We start from the raw sequence: 12097 nt of genomic DNA on the forward strand, positions 1-12097 counted from the left end.
GGAAATTGTTATAATTAACAATATGCATTCAAAAGTATCTTTTTCAACGCACGTCAATGAAAATGTATACAATTTTAATAACATTTAAGAATAGTAAAAGTTGCACAGACAAATATTTTAATCGGAACAGACCATACGGAACAATTAATAAAAGTTCTTCTTGAATAAAAAAATATTCACAAAGAATAAATTACAAGAAGTTATAAATATAGAAGTTTCAAAATAAATAACATAAAAAGTACTTAGTTACATAATTAATACACACGTTTGAAAAAAAGTATACATAATGAAGAATTTTGATGTACAGTCGGGGTAAGAAAAGATTCGTCACCTTAAGATCTATTTTCGTGTGCTCAGTATCAGCAAAAATCTGCTTTACCGATCGAGAATGACATATTGCGTCGCAATGATTTGATGTTTAGATTTAAAAGGTACTAAGAGTTTAAAACTTGATAAAGGAATTAATTTGAAAACTGACGAAGGTTTTCTTACGCTGACTGCACATATTTAATGCATATTACATTTTCTTTTTAATTTATTTTTAATCGATTATTCGTCTAAATCGTTAGATCAATTAACGTGGGTGTACCGAATCGTAAAAAATATTTATATATAACAATAATTCGCCGGCCAGTCTTAAAGACATTATGTTAAATATTCTTATTTTTATAACATAAAATAATATATTTAGGTTTTTATTTACACCTGAAACTGACCGACAGCAATCTCTTAAAGATTGGTGGCATTTCAATCTTTGGAACATTCGAGAACAAAACACTATGTTGAGTAAGCTTTCCGTAATACAATAAATTGACATATAATACAATAAACAGAATAAATAATCAATGGCGACTTTTATTTTTTATATATTTATGTGACACAAATGTAGCGCGGTATACTGCCAAAAATTAATGGCACAAATATATTATTAGTTTTACAATAAAAAAAAAACAAATTTTAAATTATCTGTGAATGGTTCGGAAAGATGGCTCACTTTTACTAACAAATCCATTTTTAACTATAAATTTCATACGAACAGAAACGATTGAAAGCAAATACCATAAAGACCAGATATTTGTCTATTTTAATAATATCATTTTCATGTTTATACTTTATGTATCGAACATATAGAAACGGCTTTATTTTATAGATAGATATCTGAATTGAATCTCATTATTAATGATTCTCATATTGAAAAAGCTGATATTATTAAGTAGATTATAAAGATAAGAAAATAAACTTAAGTCTACATACTCCTAGGTAATATATACATTTACATATATAAATAAACGATGACAGTATCAAAGAAGAAATGACTCAAATTCATGATCAATATGTTATATAATTATATAATTGCAATGTGTATCGTACACATAATTAAAAATTTTCAAAGCCTAACAGCATTTGACGTGAAATTATGGTCGTTTTCACTTCAATAATTAAAAAAAAAATTGTGTAATAAAACAGAAGATTCTTGTTAGCTAGCACGGCGGGTTAGTTTTAACTTCGAATAAAATATTTATATATATACATAAATATCGTGTTGAACAAACCAGAGTACTAATTCTACTAACAGATCGTAATTTTTTAATCGAATCAAAACGTCACGTTCACAATAATCTATTTGCGTTAACTGATATAAATAAAGAGAACAACCCCTCAAGTAACGATTAAGCTGAGGATTTTTGTCAAGATTTGTCCAAGATGCATCAAAATGGAAAGAAAGCATAGATAACGTATCGAAATCGTTGTCATATTGTGTCAGTAGAATTGTCCACTTGTTTGACATTTCTGATCCATTTAGTTCAATACTAGATTAAAAATTGTTGCAAGTTTAAAAAGTGTCCGGAATTTTTCTATGTAGTTTATGTATTGTGTTAAGGTATCGCGCGTTTTATTTAAGTTACTGAATCTATTCGATTGGTTTCAAAGGTAAATGACGGATGTTTTTAATCCTTGCCAACTTTAGTTGATCAATTATAATTTTAAAAAAAATAAGCGAGTGAGTGAGAATCTTTGACATCTGTCAAATCGAATAAGAACTATATTTTTAAAATCCATTATAATAAAAATGCAATTATACTTTCTCAAAAAAAAAAATAACCTAGTCTCCTAATAAATTACGTATAAATGTCAGTTCGTAACAATGTCAATTATTAAGTTCAATATATTATCTATGTACACGCGACGCAGACTAAAAAATATGACAAGTTTGAAAATGATATAGTATTTTATTTACAAGTATTCTTATATAATAAGTTATATATTGGAATACCTTTTAATCATCTTCGGAAATATTTCCCGAATAAATATATCATTGAAATTATAAGCGATATATGCTTAAATGACAATTATTTCGAATTTTATATTCACACAATCCCGACCTGTTTCGTTTTCAACGAGTTATGTATAATTATTTAAAAAAGAAAAACGTTGCAAAAGCGTCATATATATTACACATCAAATTTGACTTTTCCGCGCCCTTAAGGTGTTAAAAACATTCTATTTATGAAATACTAAACCAAGTAGAGTGGCCACTATTGAACTAGGGTTCCGTAGATGTGATAATAATGTTACACAAATGTCAAATATATTTGCTGTTTAAAATTATCATGAACTAAATTTGTCAATAGTCAGTAGATAATGATTAAGTTTGTTTAAGCCGTAATTAATTATATAAAAAAATATATTGAATAAAATTTTAAAACAGATAGACTCACTGTCTGTAATTCATATTGAAATCGGACAGAGAAAATCTCAATCATATCACGGCCTAATTATTCATTATTTGTATCAAATCAAATGTACATCCAGCAGCTTAAAATTACGTTAGTAATTTAGTAGTCTGCAGGAAACGTTACTTATTTCAAAAAATAGTGCTATTATGACAAAACCAAATTTTTTGACAACTGTGTCATGTTATAAAAAAAATCTGCCTATGGAACCCTAATTATAGCATGACTTGTACTTAAATAATACCTTTTCCTTTGTTTGTTTACTACTTATCTATGAAATACAACTATTAGTACTAGTTAATCAAAATTGGAAATACATTTAGGCTTAACTGTTATTGAGGGCAAAGTTAAAAGTCGAATTATTATATCAAGAAATAATTATTACAACAATAAAATACTTACTAAAGAACATATTTAAGAGTCAATTATTTATATTAATTTATCTTAACACAATAAATTTAAGGTTATAATTTACGGCCCGCCAAAATTATGCTTAACTTTTTAAAATCTAAACTACTTGGACGGTGGCGAAGGCACTAAACGTAACTTTCTTTGGTGGTTCTACACTACAAGTCCTTACAACGGAACGTTTATTTCCATCGTGAACGTTCATTTTCAATACTGGTTTTAAATTAGCGACATCACTATGCGACTGGGCTTTAAATCTACCGATGGTGTTGCCATTACCTAAATCTCGTAATTTATTCGTAAGGCCCGTTATCCTGTGCGAGATGTTGCTGTAGTTCGCCTTCTTGTCGTTCTGCTTTTTTGGTTCGCTTAGCTTCTTCGGTAGTTCGAGATTTTGTAGCGACATGTATTTCCTGTGATCCGTCGAGAGATTCCTTTTGATTTCTGTGCTGGGTCGCGGTAGTCTCGGTGCTCTTTGGAGGAAGTTGTTCGGGCGGAACGGTAGGGGCGTGAGTTTGGGCTTTGAGTCGCTCGTCAGCCGAAAATACTGCGGTACCGGTTCGAGTCTTTGGGGCTTTTTGAATGTCAACGCCATCGCCATTTTTGTAGGGCGAGCGAGGCTGTCGAAGGCGGTCGTGGAGAACTGTGAGCGGCTGCTTCTCCACTCTTCTCTGTCTGATTCGTAGCCGTTGGTCACTGGAAATAGAAAAAGTACAGTCATTAACATAAAACTTTAACAACAATTTTAAAGATACCTTATCAAATTACAATGAATTTCTTCAGTAAAATTTTTATTTGGACATTTCTTAAAGAGTGCTTGGGCAAATGTCTTTATTTTGGACAAGATTGGAGCTCATTCCACAGCGCTGCTAGAATGTGGATTGGTACACACATGCAGAAACAAATCGACACAAATTAGGCACATGAAAATTGACTTGTGTTAATCTTCTTGTGTGATTGATTAACACACAGTATTCTGTTGAGGTTAACGCGTTCTAACCGCCCTAATCTGTGTATCTAACTAAGAAGATTTAGACAATTAATTTTTTATTGAATGTAGGAAGTTTAAATGATTCAAGTATATTTTTTTATCTAAATCTTGCGTAATTCTTCACGAGTAAATCACAGCATCGAATGCATGTTCTCGGTTACATCATTTCAGTCTCACTCTCTTTATAAGGAACGACACGGACACGACACGGATACAACATGAGACAGAATAGTTATTTTTATTAAAAACATTTTTTTAACTTTGCCTTTAAGCATCTATATTTTTTATGTTATATGAATATATATTCATATTTTATCTCGAATTCAAAGTCAGCCAATTATATGATGGAATAATTAAATGATTTGCATTTTTTTTAATACAACTTACAATGGTGAATGTGGTATAAAATGTTTGTTTATGTCGCTTTTCATGGATATGCCAATCCTAGTCGATGTAGAAAAAGTTAATTATATTTCTATGTTATGTTGGGTCTGGGTATTTGTGGTACCGTTGCGTCGTTACTTCTGATTTTCCTCAACACAAGTGCTTTAGCGACTTACATTGGGATTAGAGTATGCGATGTTGTCCAATATTAAAAAAAAAGTCTTATTTCATCGACATGTCGTTATCGTGTCGTTGCAGTGATGTTTAAGAGGATTCGGTCTTGTTAATTCGATACACGGAGGCTTCCGTGCTCTGGCGCATATAAATGTAATATTAGTTAATTTTATTTTGACCTAGAGGACGATACAAGGCTACATGTAGGAAAACACCAGATGCAATAAAGGTCACTTTTTTTTGAGACATTGCAAGCATTAAGGACTACATTTGCATGTCATAATATAGGTAATTATTTCATTGTGATATTTATTAAATAGTCATAAATTTGAGATTTAGTTATTATTTACCTATAACATTATCTATATATTCCTTGAATAAAAACCTTTTTGTAATATAAATATCATGTTGTTATTTTATTGCAACCAACAATTATTATTGATAAAAGTATATATAATTATTTTTATTTTAATATTACGTCCTATAAAGATATTTCGTGTACAGATACTCTCAAGGGAGACTGGCCACTCATATGGTATAGCATTTATATGCTATACTATCAACTCGTTATCAGACATAACGATATTCGAAATATAAATCGAGTCGTTCACGTTCGTTAACTTCTTTTTTCGATATTCCGTCAAATATGACAGTTCGGCTGTCATGTATTTTACGCCATACTAACGTTGCTAACGCGCGTCAAGTGTAAGTTGGCGTGTGGCAAAAACATGTACTATTTTTTTTTTTGTTCATTTATATCTTATTTGTTTTATATACCCTTATTAAGAAAACTTATCCAAAATCTATTAAAAATGATACGTAGAGAATTATTTTCTAGGGAGAAATTGGTAAAAAAAAAGTGGCAAGACAAAGGGTGTAGCAGGTGCTGCCACAGGAACGCCAACTTATACTTGACAATCTGTAGAATATTCGAAAAAAAAACCTAATGATCCTTTTTGATACTTCGACATCTATATATATGTATATATACTCTTTTATATATTTAAAGGCTTAAAGACTCTTGAGTTTCGGATCTACGGCTGCAAATAAAATATCGAGGTGGTCACTAATTATATAAAAAAATATTTTGTAAAGCAATGTAATTACTTAAATTAATCCTTATAAAAGTTTTACTTTCTAATAATAAATACACCATAGATTGTATAGTATTTATTTATTGTTGGTTTTATTTTTATAAAATATTATTGCCCTGAAGTTAAAAAATCGAATTTTATAATAATTTTTAAATGTCGTTCCATGCGCGACTCTCTTTTGTTTTTTTAATAATCCGTTTGCGCGGGAAAACATCTGGTATTATTTTATACAGCCATACCAATGACGTTTTAAAATCGATTACACTTTTACGAAAACGAATACACTAAGAAAATATGAGTTTATTAAATATATAATAATATAAATGTATTAGCATAAAGAAGTATTTCTAATACTAATAAATTATGAATTCAACTAAATCTATTAAGTACATGTTTTGTTATAATGTTGCACGGAACAAGACGTCACGCAGAGATGTATTTGCTATCGACACGAGACAAATTGCCTGATTTATGCAATAGTCGAGACCTTTCGTGAAATGGCGAGGCTAACTTCGAAACTCGATTCGAGAGATAACACTATTAGAGGTCAATATTAGGAAAAGTATTGAATCGTTTTACGCGGGACGAAATTTGATTTGATATTTCTTTCGTCACGGAATATTTATTTATAAAATCGATTTGAAATTAAACAAGAAATAACAAACGTTTAGAGCCGATATGGCGCAGTGGTTAGAAAGCGTGCATCTTAACCGATGATTACGGGTTCAAACCCAGGCAAGAATCGTTGAATATTCATGTGCTTAATTGTTTGTGCTCGACGGTGAAGGAAAACATCGTGAGAAAACCTGCATGAGTCTAATTTCATAGTAATTCTGCCACATGTGTATTCCACCAACTCGCACTGGAACAGCGTGGTGGAATTTGTTCTAAACCGTCTCCCCAAAAAGGAAGGCCTTAGTCCAGCAGTGGGAAATGTACAGGCTGTTGTTGTAACAAACGTTAAGTATATAACTCTTAAATATAAGGTAACCGGTCTAATTATTGGAGACAGTTAGCATTAGATCCTTTGACATCCCTTAAAGCACAGTATCTCTGATGTTTTAGTTAGTATTCCGATGCAACCAATACCAGGGAGTTCCTGGTTATTTTAACATAGGCTTTGTTTACGGGGGAGAAAAGTATTGTTAGGTATAAATTTGGCTTATATCAAAGCAATCAATGAAATGTTAATTCAATTATGATACTCTTAAATACGTAAGCAAAATATTTATTGTATAAATAATTAAATTCAATTATAGGTTTTATTGTATATTGTTTGCCTTTTAGAATAATGCAAGTTTGTATGATATAAATAATATAACCAAAAACTAAATTTCTTATCGGAACACCTCTTGTGTTCCTTACAAAACGGACATAGCCGTTAGGGTACTACTTTACTAAATAAATCCATAATCTATACTCTGAATTAATATTATAAATGTGAAAGTAGCTCTGTCTGTCGCTCTTTCACGACTAAACCGAATTTTATGAAATTTGCTATGAAGCAAACTCAAACTCCAAGAAAGGACGTATGTAACTTTATTTTGCCTAACCCCTGACAACCAACACCCTACTAGTTAATAATAAACTGCATATGCACCTATACACCTATATACTTATGTTTATGTATGTGTATATACATATTTGAGGTTTTAAGAATTAAATTAACTGTTATAATGATATTCAACCCACATCAAAAAGGAGGAGGTTATCAATTCGTCTGTATTTTTTTTTTATTAATTTCCATGATATAACAACAGGTCAAATCAAAGTACACTATGTATTTAATTAAACGTTATAAGTTTTATAAATACACAATGTAAGGAAATTAATTTATTTTAATAAATGTTTATTTATTTTAAAACGGCAACACAGCTATGCTTTGAATATCCGTATTCTGGAGATGTTTACAAATTGCATCTATTAACATAAAAATTAAATAATTTTATTTTTTTTAATTATATTTTATATTGGCTCTATAATCATTTACTTCTACGTAATTACATTAAAAATTATTATTATTATCCTGTCAAGGAAATATTAAATTGAGATTCTATGTTTTTGTATGGTTATTTAAATTATTTTCACAAGCTCTCTTTTTTTTTAATTATGTACATAGAGACTAAGGTCAAGATGATACTGCCTCGTTCAAACAGAGAAGTCTTAAAATAAAGATAAATAATGATTATATAATAAAGATATGTCGGCACGCCGGTACATTTAATACGATAGGAATTATATAATTATATATTTATTTTGAGTACGATAAGATAAAGCATTGACCTTTGTAAACAGATATTTAAAAAAAAACACAATATACAGATACCATTTACTCGTCAGAATTCAAATTTTAAATTAGTTCTTATAAAGAAAGATTTTTTTATGATTATATAGGTTGACGGACGAGCAAAGGGGCCACCTGATGGCAAGCGGTCACCACCACCGATAGACAATGGCGCTGTAAGAAATATCAACTTTTCCTTGCATCGCCAATGCGAAACTAAGATAGGTCCCTTGTGCCTGTAGTTGCACTAAGCGATTCCGTGACGCCCGCTGAAAGACGGAGAGGGTACCGCTGGTATTTTAGTGGGTAACAAAATAAGAAAAAAGTAAAAAAAAAGCAAGGTCAGTCACCCTTCAAATCGGAACACAACAATACTGAGTACTCTAATTTGGCGATAGAATGTTTGATGAGTGTGTGGTACCTACCCGGGCTTGCACAAAGCCATACGAATGTGAAATAACCGCCCGTAAATGTACACTTGCTGGGGATAATTCTACTAACGTTAAACATCTACGATGCGTTTACGATTTTATTCCGGTTTACGCTTATTTCAAATGAACTTCAGCTTAATCTGAGAGCCAATTCTACTTATTTATTATGGTTATAGTATGACCAAATCAAATCAAAGGTATTTTATTTAAGCAAACTTCAAAATGAAGTATTTTTGAATTGTCAGTATTAAAACACTACCACCGTTTCGGAAAAATACGAATCGAACCTACCTTAATAAATATAAATTCAATATTTATTTTAGGAACAAAAATCATAGACGTTAAAGTATATTTGTTTTGGTTTGTATTAGTTACCAGCCTACCGTATGACCTCGGCGGCTGAGTAACAGGATATCTGTGACACAACCCGACCATGAAGGGCGGGTTTGATTCCCGCGCGGTTCGTTTTGCATGTATCGCTTCCTATAATATACTGCAATAATGCGTAACTGTGTCAATAGAACTGTTACTTGTAACGTTTGTGTGTTTCAAACTAGCGTATATCAGCTGGTTTTGTCTGTGTCGATTTTAATTTGTCTAGAAATCATCATCAACACCATTTGGAATATATTAATCGTGCATTACAAATCCATATCAATATTAATAGTGTTTTTCAATCAACCAATCACTTTTAATATTTCGATTTATAAGATGACATTAATAATGGCACGTACCTACATTAAAAAGAAAAAGTAAAGCAACAGCCTGTAAATTTCCCACTGCTGGGATAAGGCCTCCTCTTCCATTAAGGAGAGGGTTTGGAACATATTCCAACACGCTTTTCCAACGCGAGTTGGTGGAATGCACATGCGGCAGAATTTCGATTAAATTAGACACATTCAAGTTTTCTTACGATGTTTTCCTTCACCGCTGAGCACGAGATGAATTATAAAGTCAAATTAAGCACATGTATCAGCGGTGCTTGTCTGGGTTTGAACCCGTAATCATCGGTTAAGATGCTTTCTAACCACTGGGCCATCTCGACTCTCAGCTGTCGTTAACGCGTCTTTATAATGGCCTGACAGAAACTTACGATACAGTAGGCCATTCATTTGATGTTCCTTTGACGTGCCTTTTGAATACGACAGCGTAAGCCGTGTCAACGTCGTAAATTCACATATTAACGACTTTATTACACAACATCAAAAAGTTTCCTCTATTATTGAATTTATGATGAATAAATTGAACAGTAAAACCTCTTTTGTTGCGTTATCGATAGTGCAGTAATGATGAAATTGTTTTATAGCACTTGTTACAAGCCCAAAAAAACATTCAATCCAAAATTATAACAATCAGCAAATATACCTTTGAAATGTGTGGTCATATACGTATAAAACATAATTATAATACGTATATATACAGACAGACAGAGCTACTTTCACTATAAAATAAAATTTAAATATTTACTTTTTTTATTATTATTATGTTTTAAGTATAGCAGTAACGGTCCTAAATTAATTAAGGAATTACTAATTGACTATTGACCCCTTCTTAAGCTTATCACTTGTGTTAGAGGGTAGTACAATAGCCTAAGGGTTTTGTGCACTATTATGCACTATTGACGCTTTGTCATTATATAGTATAAAACAAAGTCGCTTACCGCTGTCTATCCCTATGTATGCTTAGATCTTTAAAATACGCAACGGATTTTGATGAGGTTTTATTAATAGATGGAGTGATTCAAGAGGAAGGTTTTTGTATATTATACATGGACAATATAGTAAAGAAACGCTGCTTAGTTTAAAAGTCTAATGTAATGACGTAAATAAACAAATTCTGTAGTATATTTAGTATCGTATTAAGGAACGTTTGTGTGCAAAAGGTTATTATACAATTAATTAGGAGATTGATAGTACACCTTGGGAATGAAACGATCGCCTCCTGGCTATTTCATTTCATTTAAATTGTTTATCTAATACATGAGACAAAAAAAGACCCGCTTAGTTTCTTTCGCCGGTCAGGGTATTTTATTTTCCGAATCGGTGGTACTGTTTCAATTAACCATCAATAAGAAAGTGTAATGCTTCTATATTGAATAAAGCAATTTGAGTTTAATTTTGAGTTTATCAGTATTGCACCTGTGCGAAGTCGGGGCGGGTCGCTAGTAATAATCATATATGTATACATATATACGTTAATAAAATTTGATCCTAACATATAACTGAGTGTATTTGATACGAAACCTCAATGATAAACTAGAAATAGAATCACGTACCGAAGTCGTTTATAAGAAGTTATTTACAAATATTTTAAGTAAACGAACCTTCGATGGTAACTGGATACGCAAATGTTTGTTTAAACTAAAGGCAGATTTCCACTGGTACAGAATCTATAAAATTAAATACAGATATTAAATAAGATAAAGAGAAGAATAAGATAAGAGTAGAGAGTAGCCAGTGGGATGATTTGGGGCTAGACCGACATTGGGGTAACACGTAGCGGTGTAATTTCTGATTGGATGACTTTTTGTAAATTGTTCTCTAGTCAATAGAAGTAGTTTTATTCGTAATGCTTGACAAGAAAATCAATATAAAGGTACACGTAATGGTTGGAAATTCTATAAATACCCAATCTTCTTATGATCTTACCCCATTCCTGAAATTGCCCCAAATTCTCTTTCTCTTACATTGTAAGAACTTTGGTTTAATATGATTTGTTTGCATGGTTCTATAGAATGTTTTTTTTTGGTCATATCAATTATAACCGTGATTTTTTTAATTTTTATTTTCTTTCCACAATGGTCTATTGCAATATATATATACCCATATATTTTTTTACATATGTTTATTACAAATTATTAAAACATTATTGGGTATTGGGTTTTTAATGCGCGAAGTTCTTATCTATTTTGTATCGTTACTTATTGTAGTTTATAGAATTATAATTTTATATGTCGACGTATTTTATTAAATATATTTATATATATGTTCGACACTACAAAAATATTCCACGATTTTTTTACAATGCAATGAAATACTATAAATACTTTTAAACAATATCATTGTAATGCTTAGCGATGAATCTAATGTTAAAAGACGAATTGCATTTACTAAATACTTTATTAATTAAACGATTTAAATCGATTTTCTTTTGTTTTTTCACAATTCTATTTTAAGTTGTGTTATGCTATACTTAATTCTATGGGTTAAGCACCTGGTGATCTGTAGTTCATGTCTTGCGTGAAATAGAAGAGCTCTACGCATACATTTGACTATAAATTGTTGCTTTATTCAGTTTAAAATTTTATATTGTATATGAAGATATTGTTGATGAAGTGTAGTTTTTGTGGGGAAGTTTAAAGATTTCTTATTATAAAACCGTATCCATTTAATCATAACAGAAACGATATTTGTAAAGCTATTCCGTAATAATAAACGAGGAATTGACCGCAGGAGTTGATCAATAAGTGTTTTACGACATTTACGATATAATAATATCTTCTATCTATTCATATATATAATAAAATTGAAGTGTTTGTTTGTAATTTTAAAATAACCGTTTTTTATTAAATGTATATATGATAGATATGTTGAAAA

The 12097-nt window shown here is 30.8% G+C and overlaps 1 protein-coding gene across 1 annotated transcript in view; it reads right to left on the reverse strand.

Moving 5' to 3' along the window:
- Positions 1-540: 540 nt before the first annotated feature.
- LOC124532908 overlaps positions 541-12097 on the reverse strand; it is a 104442-nt gene continuing 92885 nt past the window's right edge. The window contains exon 3 of the mRNA XM_047108024.1: positions 541-3839. Coding sequence (XP_046963980.1) covers positions 3244-3839 — 596 coding nt within the window. The 3' untranslated portion in view covers positions 541-3243. The remainder of the gene's footprint in view (positions 3840-12097) is intronic.

This window comes from Vanessa cardui, chromosome 10 (assembly GCF_905220365.1).
Source record: "Vanessa cardui chromosome 10, ilVanCard2.1, whole genome shotgun sequence".
In the NCBI taxonomy this organism is placed as follows: domain Eukaryota; kingdom Metazoa; phylum Arthropoda; class Insecta; order Lepidoptera; family Nymphalidae; genus Vanessa; species Vanessa cardui.